General features: G+C 50.5%; 4 protein-coding genes across 4 annotated transcripts; 2 read left to right on the top strand and 2 right to left on the bottom strand.

Annotated features, from left to right (window-relative positions):
• Positions 1–214: 214 nt before the first annotated feature.
• Positions 215–1,451, top strand: UCRPA7_8644 (putative sterigmatocystin 8-o-methyltransferase protein; the record flags this gene model as incomplete). The annotated part of the gene is made up of 2 exons (XM_007921155.1): positions 215–503; positions 604–1,451. The coding sequence occupies 2 exons, from the start codon at positions 215–217 to the stop codon at positions 1,449–1,451; spliced, it is 1,137 nt and encodes a 378-aa protein (XP_007919346.1).
• Positions 1,452–5,908: 4,457 nt separating this feature from the next.
• UCRPA7_8643 (putative mitochondrial import inner membrane translocase subunit tim-50 protein) lies at positions 5,909–7,556 on the top strand (the record flags this gene model as incomplete). Its single annotated transcript, XM_007921154.1, has 3 exons — positions 5,909–6,079; positions 6,162–6,833; positions 6,921–7,556. The coding sequence occupies 3 exons, from the start codon at positions 5,909–5,911 to the stop codon at positions 7,554–7,556; spliced, it is 1,479 nt and encodes a 492-aa protein (XP_007919345.1).
• A 1,487-nt stretch (positions 7,557–9,043) lies between these two features.
• Positions 9,044–11,795, bottom strand: UCRPA7_8642 (putative polarized growth protein; the record flags this gene model as incomplete). Its single annotated transcript, XM_007921153.1, has 2 exons — positions 9,044–10,918; positions 11,505–11,795. 2 exons carry the CDS (start codon positions 11,793–11,795, stop codon positions 9,044–9,046), a joined length of 2,166 nt encoding a protein of 721 aa, XP_007919344.1.
• Positions 11,796–15,404: 3,609 nt separating this feature from the next.
• UCRPA7_8641 (putative integral membrane protein) lies at positions 15,405–16,725 on the bottom strand (the record flags this gene model as incomplete). Its single annotated transcript, XM_007921152.1, has 3 exons — positions 15,405–15,885; positions 15,937–16,291; positions 16,494–16,725. 3 exons carry the CDS (start codon positions 16,723–16,725, stop codon positions 15,405–15,407), a joined length of 1,068 nt encoding a protein of 355 aa, XP_007919343.1.
• Between the last annotated feature and the right edge of the window lie 1,419 nt (positions 16,726–18,144).

Genomic DNA, 18,144 nt, shown 5'->3' with positions numbered 1-18,144 from the left:
CTGGTGGTGCCCCTGAGGTGCACTCATCGGACCCAGTTTTTGAGCAGGGGTTATGAACAAGCATCGTCTGCATTTGGTGAAGAGCTCCGCAATGAGGGCACGTTTGTCCCGACATATATCCTAGGCCCAGTACAAGGTTGATTCCCCTCCATTTGAATGGCATTTTGGGTATTGAGCTCTGTTTCTCCTTGTCATCGCCACCACAACCGAAACAATGGCATCTGCAGATCAACTGTTGGCCAATCTTCGAGGCATCGAGGCCAACACTTTTGCGAACGAGGCTGAGCGTATTCGTGCCAGAGATGGTCTCTTAGAGACATTGAGAAAGGTGCAGTCACCATGGGACCTTGCCTGGGATCACAATTGGGCAAATGGTGCAACAAACGCCGCCATCAAGACACTCATCGATGCAGGCGTCTTTAAGAAATGGGCAGAGGCTGGTGGTGAGCCAATAACGTGTTCTGAGCTTGCCCACCTGACAGGCGCCGATGTATTGCTCATCAGTATGTCAATTGTCCTTCCCGCGCAAAGCTCTGTACTCTAACATCAGTACTCTGGCAGGACGTATGATGAGATGCATTGCTGGACAGCTTCTAGTAACAGAGACAGCTGCGGACACGTATGCCCGCACCCCCTGGGCCAAAGCATTGGCCGAAGACTCCTCGTTTCCAGGAATGTATGGCGGCTTCTATCACGAGCTCAACAATCCCATGTTCCGAACCCTCCCGTTCTTCCTGAAGGAGACGGGCTTCAAGAACCCAACAGACGTCAATGATTGCAATTTCCAATTCTGGAGGGGCAAGGATGCCAATATGTTTCAGTATGTTGGCACCAACCCTCTATTGACGTCTGATTTCAACGACGCCATGGAGTGCCATTCGAAATACAACTTGACTCCGTGGCCAGAAGTCTATCCGACCGATACCGTTGTGGCAGCTGCAAAGCCTGAACGCCCTCTTGTCGTCGACGTCGGCGGAGGCAAGGGCCACGACCTTAAGAAGTTCCTTGCACGTCACCCTGAAATACCAGCAGGCAGTCTAGTTCTGCAGGATCTGCCTGATATATTGAAGGGTGTAGAATCTGACCAAGCCATTTCTGTCCAGCCATATGACTTCTTCACACCGCAGACTGTCGTCGGTGCCCGAGTTTACTTCATGCATAATGTGCTGCATGACTGGCCTAACACTGTAGCAACTCAGATTCTGAAAAACATTGCGGGTGCTATGGAAAGGGGGTACTCCAGACTACTGATCCATGAGAGCTTAGTTACTGAGGAGAAGCCCCTGGCACGTGTGACTGTCTCTGACATGACCATGATGGCATGCTTGGCAGCCGCTGAGAGGTCCGTAAGTGAATGGCATGAACTAGTTGCGAGTGCTGGACTGCAAATCATCAAGATTTGGAGACCAGTACAGTCAGTGGAGAGTATCATTGAGGCTGAGTTAGCATAAGTCGCGTAATCATAGAGAAGTAGATTAATAATACACAAATGTTCCCAGTAGGTACACTCCCAGAACAAAGTTCTATCGTTAGTCGTCCTAGCCACATCGAAGATAGGCCAGCTTTCAACGCCATGTTCATTGAGCTAGCGATGTTTGGATTTACATAACGATTTTCACCCCTTTAGTAGTTCTTTTATTCTCAGAAGTTGACGCCATGAGAGCTTGGCAGCATGAACCGGTAGATCCCTTTAAGTCGTATATTGGGGAATTGGGAACTGGCCAAGGGCATTTGCTTCGCAAGGCCTAGGTTTCACAGGACCCGGCATGATAAATCAAGTCAAGAGCCGAGAATAACTTCAGCCACCATGATCCACGAGTTTCGTTGGGTATGTTGCAAAGAAAATAGATGTGGGGTTGGACAGATCACGGTGACATCATGGATCAGATGGCACGTCTCGCTTCTCGATTCCACGTCTACTAGATATTCACAACCTATAGATTCAACTAGTGGTGTAACCTGAACGCATGACAAGCAAACATTACCGTGGGTGATACCTTCTTTCATACAGGGTTGCGGTTCAGTGACGATTTCCGACGTGGATGCGAAAGAGAACAAAGCTAAGGCTCTGCACATCTCAACTAATTGAGGAGGCTCGCATTTGTTGGAAAGTGAGCCCCAGACAGTCCTTTGACCCGGAGCTGATTTGTGAATCTGAAAGCAGTTGCATCACGATGTCTGGTAGTATCTCGGTTCCTGTCTCCTTTGCGTCGTGTTCCATCGGCCTTCCAAGACACACACTCCATCAGAAAATAGAAGCCATTTCGCAAGCAGATTTCAATGGCATCGAACTTTCCTTCCCTGATTTGCTATCTTATGCTAGTCAACACTTTGGCAGGGACATTGCCGAGGACGATTACGTATCTTTGTGCGAAGCCGGTACTCACGTTCAGAAGTTGTGTGAGGCACACCAGCTTAAGATCTTAGTCTTGCAACCCTTTTCCAACTTTGAAGGTTGGCCACTCGGCAGCAAGAAACGTCAAGAAGCTTTTGACAGAGCCAAGGGATGGATGGACATTATGTCTGCCGTTGGCACCGATATGCTCCAGGTTGGATCATCAGACTCTCCGGATATCACTTCATCCGCCTCACAACTCGCTGACGACCTTGCCGAACTCGCGGACCTCCTCGCAGCAAGAGGCTATCGTATTGCCTATGAGAATTGGTGCTGGGCTACTCATGCTCCAACTTGGAAAGACGTCTGGACTATAGTCAAGATGGCGGACCGTCCGAATATTGGGCTGTGCTTGGACACCTTTCAATCTGCTGGAGGAGAATGGGGAGATCCAACTACTGAGTCTGGGAGGATTGAGACTGCCAACATCCCAGAAAACGATCTCACGATGAGCTATCGTATCAGCCTTAGGGAGCTGGCCAAGACTGTCCCACCTGAGAAGATATTCTTCTTGCAAATAAGTGACGCATACCGCGTATCACCACCACTCAATGCGCAACCTGATGAGTCTGGACTACGGCCACGCGGCCAGTGGAGTCATGATTATCGGCCGTTGCCATACGATGGTGGTTACCTTCCAATCGTTGAGTTTGTACAAGCTGTCTTGGCAACAGGTTTCCGGGGTTGGTTCAGCATCGAAGTATTTGATGGCAAGTTTGAGGAGAAATACGGTGATGACATGGCTAGCTTCGCGAAACAGGCAGCCGACGCGCATAGACGTTTGCTTGATGAAGCATCCAAGGAGGCTACAATTTGAGCCATCTTATTCAATGTGAATTAAAACACTTTTCTCTCAATACTAGGCACCGTTATCTCTTCAAGTTTTGTGTGTTGCACGGTGTTGACACATTGCTACCGAAACACAAAAACACTTGATCGCTTCTCGAGGTCGCCGTAGCATACCGTATCTTTGCCCGAAGCAGGCTGACTTACATCCGTATGCTTCCAGTCTCCTAAGGACTAGGATATCTATTAGCATGGCTTCATGTTGAACCTTCTTCGTACATGATGATATCCAGCTCCTTCCGACCTGTAAGGTGTAGAGGTAGGAGTGGACTATATGCACAGCCAGACTGAGATCTTCACGTCTGCGGACAATGACTGATAGTGAGTTCCCGATTAGTGACAGTGATTTTGCTCAGTGCCTAAGCAGGAGATCAATGACAAGGCTACAATAGTACGGGCCACAACTAGGCCCTGTGAGCTTCGATGAGAGGTCACAGTGGCATTGAATACAAATGAAAGCCTAAAATCAGACCCTTTACGCCAGAACCAATACTCCAGTTCCGCTGCCTTCCATTATAGCAGCAGTTGTTGTAGTCATAACCTCGTTTTGCTCATCATCCATATCCGACCAACCACGCTCTGGTCCCCACCGAATCTTTAGCCTGTTCGCGACTGTAATATCAAGAAGTCCCCGCATCATATCACCCGACTTCTTGACGCTTGTCCATGCATCAAACTCGATCGAATTCAAGAAAGGCATGTCTTGGAGAACATTGGTGAGCAAGTTGCGGGAGAAATTCTCGTAAAAGCCATCAGATCGGCGGAAACCCTTAAATATGCCGTCGCTGGGGTCACATTCAACAAACACGACCAAGCGGCGAACATTGACACAGTCCTGAAGGCCTAGTGCAGTGTTCACAACCCAACTCCTAGCTGGCTTGTTCCACCCCGGACCAAGCCGTAGTTCAAGAGAAGTGATACAAGTCCGTTGGTGAGGCTTCAGACGCGCAATTAATGGCTTCTTGGTTTTGAAAAACCGGCCATGCGTGGGAAAGAGGCGGAAAGTATAGGTGCTGAAGAAGAAATGAGAAGCCTCGGCGTAGATGGTCCGACAGGTTCGCAGAATTGCAAGCTTTTTATGAATCCTCGAATAATTCTCCGGTTCAAGATCAACAATGGGTCCCACGCCAGCGAAGTGATATCCGTAGATTTTGATTCGTAACTCGGAAGGGAGGGCTAGAAACGGAAACGGCTTGACTTTCGGTCGGGGTGGTTTCTTGTTGGAGAGAGGGACATCAAGAGTCAAGGCGCCGATGGGGATACTTGAAGTAATATCATCAGTATCCCATTCATTCTCTGACGGGTAGGCGGAAGGATAGGCTGAGCTCAGCGGAGTGGTGAATGTGGATTGTATAGGCGTCGGGGCAGAGGCAGCGCCGATGGCGCGAGAGGCCTTGACTGCCGGACGACGCGGCATGCTTGGTTGCTTGAGTAGTTGGGTATGTCCTGTTACGGTGTGGATCGTGTGTCCGTGTATGTACCGCCCTGTCCTATTTGTTGCAGTTCGTAGGCCTCGGAGACACAAAGACGGGGGATCGTAGCCGAAGGGGGGATGTTTGACGAAAACTTGCAGTCGTCAGGAATCGCAAGGTACGTGGCCTTCCTCTGATGGGATCAGTGCCGTTGGCCGAATGTATATGGTTAGGCGATGCGCCTGTTCGGAAGACTGAAGACGGTTTCGAGAACACTCGGGGGGGCAGGACTCAGAGGGTGGTCCCATCGTGAGCACTACCTTACTACAGAGTGGCAGGTCAACGGATGGAGGACCACCCTCTAGAATGCAGCATGCGCAGCGGCCATGATATGCGATTGAGCTGAGGGTTTGAGACAGACGCTTCGCATAGATACCGGTGTGTGGTCGAGGAACGGGCGGTGATGGCTGGTAATGGATCGGATCGGTTGCAGTGTACTGACTTCGTTCGGGCTAGAAGAGAACAGTTACTGGAGGGCTGTCGAGTACGGAGGTTCTCTTGGAGAGATGGTGTAAAGAGATGAGAAATCAAGATACAGGAGGGGCAAATCTCGGGGAGAAGGTGTGTTGGAAATCGGAGAGAAAAGTAGCAGCACACATTGGCGATTGACCACAGCGGCAGTGACGGCAAAAAGAGGGGCACGTGAGCTGCCCCTCTCCTCTTCCCCGCTTAGCAATAATGCCCAATCAGCGCTCATGCCAGCTTTAACCATCTGCCAGCCTTTTCCGACAGCTGGCATTATCCAACTCCCGTATCCGAAGTGTACCTAGGTACCTTTTGGAAGCTGCCCCGGGATTAGAAGCACGGACCATGCAGTAGGAAAGCAATTTTTTGGTGACGGAATCATTCGACTGATGGAAGCCGGACAGGAGACAGCTTTGCTAACTCTACCCGCTTGCTGCTGCAACTGGAATTCGGAAAGATCCAGCCAAGATACGCTCCAAGGAGGCTTCAAAGGACAAGCGCCACAGAAGCAAACAAGACTGCGGCTAATTTGACCAGTAATTTGTTTGGGTCAGCTTGGTCTCCTTCGCCTGTGCCGGGGAGAAGAAGCGTGGGCAGTCCAGCTTCGACATCTACACCTCATCTCAGACTTCACGATGCTATCAAGATCCTTTGTGGCTTCGGCGCGGGCTGCAGCTCTTGCTCGTTCAGCATCGGCTTTTGGTGCACGAAGAGCGGCGCCAGCGGCAGTATGGACTCGTGGCATGGCCAAGGACAACAAACCAAACACAGCCCAAAGATTCTCAAGCCCTCGCGACAGCGCTTCCTCCTCGAGACCCTCGCCGTCGGCTCCAAGGCTCAACCCACAATCCTCCTCCGATTCACAACAAGCTGCATCTGCTCGCTCATCAGCCGCGGGGGCGTCAGAACCGCCGAAAGAACAGAGCCAGACCTCGTCATCGGCCACCGATACCCAACAAGAAACTCAGATCCCGCTGTCGCAGCTTCCCGATCTTACTCAGGGCATCCCATCCACGCTGGAGTATGAGACCACCGGGGCGACAAACCGATCGTCGCTCACTGCCGTCGAGGATGAGGGTGCTGCCGCCGCCCCTGGAGGTGGTCGTGGGCGGGGAGAACTGCCTGCTTCGGCCTACATTTCCTCCTCTGAGCGCCGTCGTCAGAAATGGGCCAATTGGATGTTTGGTGGTATGGCAGCCGTACTGGCCGGCAGCACCGTCTACCTAGGTAGGGACTGGGACGAGGAGGAAGAGAAGCAACACCCGGATGTGCCCAATGGCTGGGGGCTTGGCCTCTGGTGGAACCGCGCCTCAACGCGGACGAAGGAGGTCCTGACCTACTATCACGAGCCGGCATTTGAGAAGCTGCTTCCCGACCCCGACCCGATGTTCGAGCGACCCTACACTCTGTGCATCAGCCTCGAGGATTTGCTCGTGCATAGCGAATGGTCGCGCGAGCACGGGTGGAGGGTCGCAAAGCGGCCCGGTGTCGATTACTTCTTGCACTACCTAAGCCAGTACTACGAGTTGGTCCTGTTTACTACCGTGCCATTCGCCATTGCAGAGCCTCTCGTGCGCAAACTCGACCCTTTCCGCTTTATTGTCTGGCCACTATACCGAGAAGCAACCAAGTACAAGGATGGTGAAATTGTAAAGGTAATGCCGCTCCCTTTCTGATGCATCCTCCGTTCCGCCCTCAGGGCCCCAATCAACCAAATCACTGACAACTTTCTTGCAATACAGGACTTGTCCTACCTCAATCGTGACCTCTCAAAAGTAATCATCATCGATACGAGCGCTGAGCACGTTCGTGCCCAACCGGAGAATGCCATCATCCTGCCAAAGTGGACTGGCGATGCCAAGGATAAAGAGCTAGTGGGCCTCATTCCCTTCCTCGAGTACATCCACACAATGCAGTATGGCGACGTGCGGAAGGTCCTCAAGTCCTTCAACGGCAAACACATTCCTACCGAATTTGCGCGTCGTGAAGCCATCGCACGAGCCGAGTTCAACAAGCAGCTTGAGGCGGAAAAGAAGAAACACCCACACAAGGGCCAAAGTGGTATTGCTGCTTTGGGCAGCCTGTTAGGTCTTAAACCAAACTCCATGAGTGTCATGGCCATGCCCGATGGCGAGCAGAACCCTAGCGAGGCTTTCGCTCAAGGAAAGATGCTTCAGGACATTGCGCGGGAGAGAGGCCAAAGAAACTATGAGCTGTTGGAGAAGGAAATCCGGGAGAACGGAGAGAAGTGGCTGAAGGAAGAAGCCGCTATGCAGGAGAAGGCCCAGCAAGAGGCCATGGCCAGCATGAAGAGCTCGTTCACCGGTTGGTTTGTGAGCTCTCAAGACGGCAACAAGCCCGAAGAGAAGAAGCCTTAAGAGTGACTCTCCACGACGAGGGATTTGATGAGGCTGTTCTCTCACATGTACTAATTCTGTTTCATTGTGTTTCATATACAAGTGGGCGCAGACTCGCTACTTGCGCGGGGCGTGCCGTGCTGCCACTCTCCACTTGGTCGTTGCCGCATTTGCATGGGAGTACGGAGGCAGGTTCAGCTGGGAGGCTGTATAAATGTTCCAATACATAATGTCATAGAATATCAACCCCCTGGTACGGCCATGTAGTATATAGAGGTTGGTGTGTCGGACAAACGAACTTTGGATACAGTGCTGGAGGTATTCTAGATTGTTAGAGTAATCTCCATGCCAATCATGAAAGTCTTGTTCTATGTTCTCCAAGGTCACACTACTGATGTCCCTATACCGAAGCAAATGCTGAATTGGGTGCCTAAGTGGGCAATCCTTCGCTTATAGCCTAGGTTGAACCGAATGGCTTGGAATCAAAACGGCATTGGAAGACTCGGTTGAACTATCTGGACGAATCGCCTCAAAGTCCGGCGGACACGGGTAATGAGAGTATTGAATCTGTTTGCTTGTCATACGCATCGTCACAATTGACAGAAACGTTGAGAGCTGTCAAACACTAGATAGGGGTAACATCAACGACTTGTACTGCTTTGGGGGACTCTATCGTCCTTCTGGTTTGAATGCCATCAGATCACCACAAAAAGATCTCTCAAGCCTCTTGTTCAAGGTGATATATATATAAGACTCATGCCGCTCTAATGAGTCTTCTAAATTCTATCAATCACAAATGATTCAAGCTCCAAGATCGAGCACCTACTCAGATCACCACCATGCACATCCTCCACACAATACTCCCGGTCTTCGTGGCTTTAGCCATCTCCATGCCTACATCACCGATTCGAAGAGTCAGATCGCTGGAAGAGAAGAGAACAATGCCATCGAGCTGCCCACATTACTGTGACTGCAGCCAGTACGATGAATCAGACTTTGAACAGTGCGTCGATCCTTGTTCCTTGGATTTGGCGTCCAGACAATAAATCAGGAGCCTGTATAGCTGACTGCCTTCTATCTAACCAGGATATTCCAGTGTGAAACCAATCCAGTCTGTGAGCAATGTAATATGGAGTAGATGACTCTGGTTCGGCAAGCGCAGAAGATGGATGCGGACCCACTGGAATCACACTGCCAGCTCCTTTAGACACATTGAATCAACAGCTGTTAGTCAAGCGACCGGTCGAATGCTCGTGGTCAGAGAAAAGCCGTGGTCACGATGCGCTTTAAACGGTTCAATTGACAGCGCACATTGGCTTCATGGCCCGGGTTACTCGTGCCGCAGATAACAAGACACAGAATGGACAAGTTAGCAGTTATTTCACAGCCCAGTAGTGGACGCTACGTGATTGATCTTTGCTGATGATATCCATTATTACTGCCCAAAAATGCTGGAGCGCTCTATATGACTTTGGGTATATGTATACAAAATGGAGGAAATGACGCCGTTATGCCTTGATCCCTTCTTTTGCCACCCCGTTGGTGCTTTCACCTGCACGTTCCGTGACCTCCTTTCTCGAAGGAGCCGTCGCTATTTGAATTGTTCGCTGTTCCACAATCAACCCTGTCGCTATCAAGGTCTTGAGAATGCCGTATATCAAGACCGCACCAAGCACGATGAGGTCAAATATGTGAACAGCCCACCATAGATGTTGGCGTCCTAAGGGGCAGGTAGCGAAGTCGAAACGCCACTCCCAACTTTCTTCATCGAACCAGGCACTCATCAGGCCAGCGTTTCCGCCGAAATCGCCCATCATGCTGCGTAGAGTGATCTCACGGAGGCCAGGCAGCCCAGGGCGGTCAACAATGCCATCGACGGCGTCTTGCCAGCGCACGGTCTGCCACTCCCTGTCGGCGACGCTCTGCCCATGGGTCTGATTGATGTAATGGTAGGTATCGCAGCCTTCATGATCATGGCCATTCAAGATCACTCCCCGTCTTCCCCTGCCATTGCCGGGTGCCATTGTATCTCCATTCAGACCGAAAATGCCCTCGAGAAACCCTCTGCTTGCAGCAGCGCTGAGCTGATTCTGCTCCTTCAAAGTGCCGTCAGAGTCATGAAATGCGAAGAATGGCGAGTCCACGCAGATTCCCTCTGGCTTGTACAGTGGTACGTGAGTCAACACAACGGTAAAGTGGCCTTTGAACTCAACCGCGCTTGCCGTATTGATGATATCGTTGACGAACTTGTATGTCTGGTCCTGAAGTTCCCCACTGGCAGCTGGCGTGTCGAGGTTCATGTCATTGAGGACAATGATTCGAAGTTCGGGGATGAGGCGATCGGACTCAGTATGCGTGTCATCTTCAAAAAGAGTCGCTTGTACTTCTGGAGAGAACGATGCGACGGGTATCTCGAAGCGAAGTTCGTAGTTGGCTTTGCCAAAAACCCGCTCGAACCGGGAGAGGCGCTCGTTGTTGATGTCGCCCGCATACCCAATATCGTGATTACCCGCGACATTGATCACACGCCTTGCCCAGGTCTCATTCTGCAATGACAGTCCGAGATAGCCGGCCACATCATACTCGTCTGCCGGGGGTAGTGCCACATCATCCGGAACGCGCTCCCCGCCTCGGAAGACGCGATTCCAGTAACGGGCACCCCGACGCTCAAACTCCTTTGTATTCACCCATTGGCTCCCGAGCAGGTCCCCCAGCACAGTCACATGCGTCGGCACGCTCCACCAGTGAAGGGTTCGGTAGATGTGTGCGAGATAGAAGTCATTGCCGATAAGATCGATGCGCTTGCGCAATGACTCGATGCTAGTGGGGATGTCTTCGAAATAGAAGTCGACGAGATCGTGCAGAGACTGGCGAACCCGGTCGCGGAGAGAGTTGTGCTTTGTCCGAAAGGCGAGACGCGAAGCGCAACTGGCCAGATGTGGAAAGCCGGCCCTGGGTATAGAAGTATCGCCCTCGAGCTGGGGGTCGCCGAGAGCCAGCAGTCGGAAGGGTGCCACCCGGGGCCGTTCTCGGGATTGGCCGTCGATATCGTCGTTTTCGGGGCCCTGCGTGAAAGGCAATTGCCAGTGAAGGCGCAAGGTCTCGAGGTATGCGCTCAGGCCATTGGAATCCGGACTAGAAGCAAGACCACTGCTCTGCGGGAGTGGAAATGCGCACGTCTGGAAGACAGGGTAGAGATAAAGGTAAGCAGTCAGGGCTATCGAGAGCGGCACAAGCAGCCGTAAGGCATTGCGCAGGAGGAGGACGAGAGGCGGAAACATGAAGATGGTGACGGTGGCGGCGGCGGTGACGGCATGTGGGCGAGGGGATCGCCGTCCAGAGCAAAGGTGAGTACGGTAACCTCGCGTCGCCTCGCGTGCTATCTGGAGGAAAGGCAATAAACGAAGAGAAAGGGAAAGAGAAAAGAAAGACGTCAGCAGCAATTTAATCCGACCCAACCCCAGAGCAGACAGAAGACGGCGAAGGTGATGATCCGAAAAGTCGCGGATTTGAAGGGACCAAAAAAGGGGGCCAGAAAAGCAGATCTCGACAATGCAGATCTTGAAAAATTCCGACTGTGTGACCTGTGACGCGGCACGCGTCTAGACCATTTAGGTGGTTGTAGCTGCTATGAGTTTGGCTGGCTAGCGCCACCATCCACTAAAAATGCATGCGCTTAGGCGCCTCTGCTAGTCCGCCATCACGAAAGACTCCCCGTTCCTGTTGTATCAAATCTCCGAATGGTCGGTTGGTTGATGTAAGATGATAGATTACATATAACAAATATGGGCTGCCGGTAGCGATACGGACTCTGCGGCTTCTAGAGAATTCAATTCTATCTCAACACATTGGCGACCGAGTCGGTCAGGAGGTCGATACACTCCTTGCCGCCCCTTCGTCGAGGTGCCGATACGATGTCATCTACGTTTGTAGCTGCTCGCGATATGTCTTCAAGTCTACCAAACTGACCACTTCCTTGATCTTGCCATCGTCTAGCCAGTAGAACACATGCTCAGAGAATTCAACCGGTCTGCCGTTGGGCCTTGCTCCTGCCCATTCGCGAGCAGGTGTCCCGGTAAACTCGATTCTCGCCGCCAGCTGCTGTGTCTTGTCGTTGACGATGGTGGTGTGGATATTAAAGGTCAGTCCCGAGATGGCCTCCTGGCTTGTCTCTATGAGTAGCCTGTACTCTTCAATCGTCATGCGGATTCCATTATGCGTCACAACCGGTTGACAGAACTTGTCCAGATCCGACGCCATCGTTTGGGCGTTGATACAGTCAATGTAGGTTTGATAGAAGCCTTTGAGGTCGACTGGCTCAGAGGGTGGCTTGCCGCTCCAGGTAGGAGCTTTCAAAACCTCGGTCTGATGGTTTGCCATGGCATCGACATCGTAGATTTCCCTAATCTCCTTGAGTTTCGACTCTGTAAACCAGCAAAATAGATGTTTGGCGTATGTTGAGGATTCAGGAGAGCTGCCACCAGTGTCTCCGCCAGGCTTTGCAATGATCCTAGCTGCAACGCTTCCTGCCTCATCACCACACATTAAAACATCAACGATCCATTTGGTGCTCTTGGGTGTGCCGGCTGCCTCTCGAAGAGACGACAGATACTCTTCTCTTGTCAAGCTGCGCCCGTTCAACAAGACGCCATCGCTTAACTGCCCCTCGATGCCTGCCCAATCTCGTTGATTCAAGTTGTCAATATAGGCCCGAAACAGCTTTGACACTTCCATCTTTGCACCAAACCTGAGGTTGTGCTCTCTATATGTTTCTCTTGTCTCATGAATAGCTTCACAGATTGGCAGACAGAGTGCTGTTGGGGTGTAAGTGCAGCCTGGGGAGATGGCTCTCCCACTCAACTAAGTAGTTGTTAGAACGACAACACTTTCTTAGACTCTTACAAAGAAGGTGTAAGATAGCTCGATCAGAGTAGAATCGGTTCTCAAGGGTGTCAAGACGTTGAGAAAAGATCCTGTGTTTCCCTTTCTGCGCGAGGCTCTCTTATACTGGAAGATGTTCAACGTTCTACCTAATTAGAAGACGTCCTTGTAAATGCACCAGCATGTGCCTGACTTGGCGTGGATCCACTGTAATTCCTACTGATACAGTTATGACGTTGCCAATGCGCCCTTCAGAGCCCCACCCCCAGCAATCAATTACGCCTTACCAGACGACTGCGCGAAAATCCGTAGCGACAAGGGCCCTGATCAGTCCCGAGTTGATTGTGAGACAAGCTCATCACGTTCCGCCTCCTGAATCGAGGTATAGGGAAAGAATCAGGTGCGCAAGGATTGAATTGGCACTTCTGTAATTGGAAATGCATTCGAAAGGATATGTGCCGAGCGCCCCTCGTTGTTGAGTCTAATCTAGCATTGTCAATCCCAAGATCGGCTTCAAGTGGCTTTACTAGGTCGGTCCCTCGGTTCCGTCGCGAGGCGTCAAAGGCTTCCTTTCGCGTGGCCATATCGGATAGCCTACTGCATTTCAATCGTCTTGCCGGATATAGATTCACTTGTTGTCTGAACAATGCCATATTGTATACAGACCCACACGCCAAGTAGAATTGAACCCACAGTGATCTTACTGAAACTGTTAAAAGAAGATTCCACATACACGCAGCTCTTCTAGTATAAAAGAGAAAACATATAAGCGCTAAATGTCGAAAGATACCCAGCATTGGAAATCTTACTCAGAAGCAGTGCAAGCCATTCATATTGAAGAACCCTATCCTTGCTGACTTAAAAATGTATAAGCAATAGAGGATGTACAAATGATTTAAGTTAAAGAAGATCCCACTTGCCATCGGTATATTTAATTGTCAGATTCTACATTTAGACACCTGCGGGACATCAACGTCCCTTCCACAACTATCGTGAACAAGCACCATGCAGCAAGATCTGAACAACGAAAAGAGCGCAGCCGTTGCTGCTGTCAAGTCATTCATGACTTCGCTTTCTCACAAACAGCCGCCATTTCCAGAGGCTCGTCAGATTGTGCTGTCAGATTCATTCTGCGTCCTGTCGCACCCAGACGAGCTTTGGGTCAACACCATCGAGAAAACAATGACCAGAGTGGAAGGAAAAGTCGGCAAGCTCTTGGAATCTGGAGCAAAAGACTTCGAAGAGGCCTTCTTTGAGCCCGGCCCTGATGTGTGGCTTTATGATAACCTTGCCGCTGTCTGGGCAGGTTATCGAGTCATCGTTGACTCCAACGAAGTCAGCCGTGGTATTAATGCTGTCTCGCTGATGAATACGGCGGAGGGCTGGCAAATCGTTGGAATTGCCGATACACAATTTCAACGAAATTCAGTGCTTCCTCCTGTATCCTCCGACTTATTACCAGATGTTATGAAGCCAATCGAAGTCTTTTTTGCACATCTGAAGAACAGGGAATGGGACAGTATGCTCTTGATGCTATTTCCCGGATCAGGCATTACCAACTCCAGACAAAACAGGCCAATACAGCGGACATGGCCAGAGTTGATTGAATATCTCAAAGGAGTTGTGGAAGGCGTGCCAGCTGATATCGTAGTTGAGGAGAAGATATACGATGTAGAACTTCGGAGTTGTGGTGATTTGGCGATTGTTTGGACGCCATTCACGGTTACATACAATGATGTGCCAGCAAGCAAAGGCGTGAACATTTTTACGCTCCTGAAAAGAGATGAAGGCTGGGTTATCACTGGCTGCCAAGATACCAGTAGGCCGGTGAAATAACTATCCACTGTATATTTTCCTGTAGTATCATTCACGAGTTGAGCTTTGCGACGAAAGAGCTTCTTGAGGCTGAAAGACAAGATCAATCGAATATTCGGTGATATTTTATCGAGGGTTGGCAATAATTTTAAAGGTGGAACTTCTAATACATGAGGTATGGGGACATTTACTGTGCACTTCCGTCCACAGAACGCCTGTCAAGTTCTCTTGTGCCTTTCTCTTTTTAGAAATTTGATTGTGGGTCTCACTTCAGAATCACTCTTTACCAATAAAATCAGGAGAAATGCATGTACAAGATGGGAAAATATTAGAAATAAGGTGTATTGATAATACCTTGACTGGCCACCTGATTTGTTCTGGTTTGAGTTACCGGGTGACTTGATGGTAAAGCTTAGTCATTATATCATGCATCAAGGACTATGTCTGCCATGATAATTGATTGTGGAAAATCGTAGCGATGTAACGCTTAAAAAATCGTCATCTCCTAACACTCGGCTTGAAAACTGCTGAGACAGGGGGTGTCAAGTCTAAATAAGCATCGCCAAGTATGAAAGCTTCAATCTTGTATCTTGGCAAGCTTGGTATTGACCCATTCTATCACAGCACGGCCATTCTCTACAAATACTCACCGAACTATACGATGTCCGTGGCTGGTTCGACCAGAAACAATCAAACGCGCATCTTCTTCCCTGTCTTCTTTCTGTGGTCGTCAAGTGATTTCCTGGAGCAAAATTGAATGCAGGTCAGCACCTAGACCAGTCTAGAAACTTACCACTAGAGGATCTATCCCCTGAACCCCGACCCCGACCCCTGGTCATAGTCTCAGCCTGCCCAGGCCATATTAAGCCAGTAATCCGAGCACAATGGCCGTGCCGTGGCCCACAGAAGAGCCAATCTCGCTGCGGGTTATTGGATGCTAAGTAGACGCTCTCATATCGATGTCCAGTGTTGATAGAAAACTTTTCATTGATTCGCTGGCCGAGACGAGGCTCTCTGAACGGAATCATACATTCAGTCATGCCAATGTACATTTTTCTATACAGATACGTGATGCCACACAAAAATAATCTGAATGTTCATTGACTCCGAAGATATCCAAGGGAAAGCGTTGATCGTAAATACTCTTTTCCGTAGCGGGCACCAGGCCTTCCTTTAGTTGTGGTACTTCTGCTTCCACCCGCTAATCTTCATATCTTGCATTTCAAAGCGGTCTGGTTCGGGGACTGTCTTAGTCTCAACTGTAGAGAACTCGGTCTTCACCAGGATGGTACGATCGCCAAGTTCGAGATCTCGGAGGGAATCACCCTTTGACCGGCCATCAAGATCATCGCTAATGCGTTCAAACCCATCATGAGTGACGCTCTTCGATCGTTGAGGATACACTAGCCCACCCTGGTGCCGACTTGACTTCGGGTTGCCGTTTGATCCACTGCTTGGGCCGTAGTTTGATTTACCAGTCCTGTTTCGGAAGAAGTTCTCGAACAATGGAGCCAGAGTCGGCAGGTTGGCACTCAAGATGGCGACTTGCATTTCGATGGCAGTCCAAGTTGCTGCACTGGCCTGAGCATATGTGACATCCTTGGGTTCGGCTTGGGAGACAACGACGATGCGGACCGCACTGGCGACGCAGACACTGTAATCTTGTTAGTACGGCTATAAGACAACAGTGCAAGAGTCAACTTACAAACCACCAAGCATGAAGATAGCACCAACAGCAATCTTCTTTCGGGTATTAAGCTGAAGCTTGCGAATCATCAAGACTGGGAGACCGAGGATCAACACATCGCCTAAAACACCCAGCCCACCATTGACGGCGCCACTGATCTGCTGGCTTCCACAGTATCCACCAGGGGTAGTTCGATCGTAGAAGAACGAGACGGGATGGCAAACGGTGAGGTTAATACACCATCCAATGATAGCCCAGAGCAGCGTGAAGATGATGTTCGCCCATGCTGCGATCTTGAAGATCTTTGTGGTGAAAATGCGCATGTAAAAGACCAATATGGAGATCTTGATGCAGGCCAAAGCCGGCTGGTTTGCTCTCTGCAGAGCGAAGTCCGTCTATAAAACGAGACGAGATTAGTCATAGCTCTCAGAACGAGGTTGACATGGGACTTGCCTTGAGAAATATGGTCTTGGTACGCTGATCTAGATTGGTCATGTGGTAACCCAGTCCAAACTGCAAGACTAGAGGATATTAACACCGCTTTCCTTGCATGTTATCAGAAACACTCGACTTACGGATGTAAATGCAAATAGCTGGCATTAGAGCAATGAAGTAGCCGACAAGGATCAAGTAGTCGTCCAACTTCAGTCCTTTATATTGTTTCCATCGCGCCGCAACACGCATAAACAGAGATGTGGTGCTGAGAAACAGAATGACAGTAGTCATCCCATAGGAGAATCGGCGTAGTGATTCAGCGTCAGGCGGCGGCGTGCCGGTGACGGTGAAGGAACGCTTCTCGAAGTCCATCTTGACGAATCCTTGGAGATCGGAGAGTTGCCGCATCGTAGGGAGGACAAGCAAGCAGTTCCACCTGTGGTGCTATGATGAGGTCCAAAACGGAGAGGAGAACGACGATCACAGTCTGGGGAGGATCGTAGAATATGTATGCTTGCTCAGAGCCACAGATAGCATCCAAGTACCGTATTACTCCGCGTCCATTCAGTGGCCTGGCCGAAGCGGCGTCGTCTACTGTAGGAAGAGGGCCAGGGATGTCCGGGGCCTGCAGTGGTGCAGGGGCGGGACTTTTCCTCTCAAGGTTTCGACGGCATCGTCAAAGGTCAAGAGTATCGAGGTTCAGGGAGAGTGGGAGATAGCACTGACAGGGCGGGCCGCAGGAGAAGAATGAAACGGTTACGACCACGGCAAGGAAGTCCTGCTGAGATGGGACAAGAGGAATTACAAGCCCATGTCAAGCCAGCTGCCAAGGCCGTTATTTGTTCGCACCATTTCGTAGCTCTTTCTCCCGCTCGCTACCAGATCCAGGGACCAGGTGCAAAACCTGCGAGTTGCTTGCGCAGGAGAGGCACTATGCAGTAAGCCACCATGAGGAAACCAGTCTAGTGAGGCCGAGTTAATGCAGAGTAGCATCTCGCTTGCACAGACCAGGCTCTTGTGGCTGTCACCCTGGGATCGACAAGTGCAGCGCACTATATATGAGGATGCAGATCCCGGGCCGGACGCGCTGCTAGTCGAAAAGTATGAACGGAGGAGGTCTGAGCTGCGCAGGGGACTCTCACGGCCCAGCAGGAAACTTATCAACGCCACAAGGTCATATCGCTTGTACCGGGCCTGCGTTGTGGCTGCCCCAGACACCGGCAATTGGTTGATAAAACCGTTGCTGAAACGGGATGATGCGGAAGATTTGATGGAGCGTGGAAGAGCCCGAGGCGAAGTCGTTGCATAACAAGCATCGGCTCATTCCAGACCAAGAAGACCCAATAGTAGCGAAGAGCCAGACAGAAAATATCTGCAGCACGCCTGTCTCGACTCTCGTATCATAGTCTACAAACTGTCTGTTCTACTCAGCTGGCTTCTCATATCAGCGTTGGAGTTTCAAAGTGCAATGCATCACTAGGCATGCCTGCTATTCCCCAATAAGCCTACGCCCCCGCCCCTAATGAAATAGGGTTGGTACTTCTGACATTTGACAAGACTGCTAGTTTCTTCTTAGTCGTTCCGGCATACTCCGCCTGGATTTAGAGTAGCTAGAGTTTGTGGCTACGGTCTCACCTGGGGCAGAGTGACAGCCCCACGAAGAAGGCTGTCGAACTTCTGTGGCTCGCCGCGTGTACACTACTACATAGTATAGATTCGATTGCGATTTGCAATGATCTTCGATGCCTGGCCGTGGATCAACACTTTCTACAGTAGTCTAGTTGACTCTAT

The sequence above is a fragment of the Phaeoacremonium minimum genome (assembly GCF_000392275.1).
Source record: "Phaeoacremonium minimum UCRPA7 unplaced genomic scaffold PA7_03_scaffold_601, whole genome shotgun sequence".
In the NCBI taxonomy this organism is placed as follows: domain Eukaryota; kingdom Fungi; phylum Ascomycota; class Sordariomycetes; order Togniniales; family Togniniaceae; genus Phaeoacremonium; species Phaeoacremonium minimum.
This window is presented reverse-complemented; position numbering and strand designations above follow the sequence as displayed.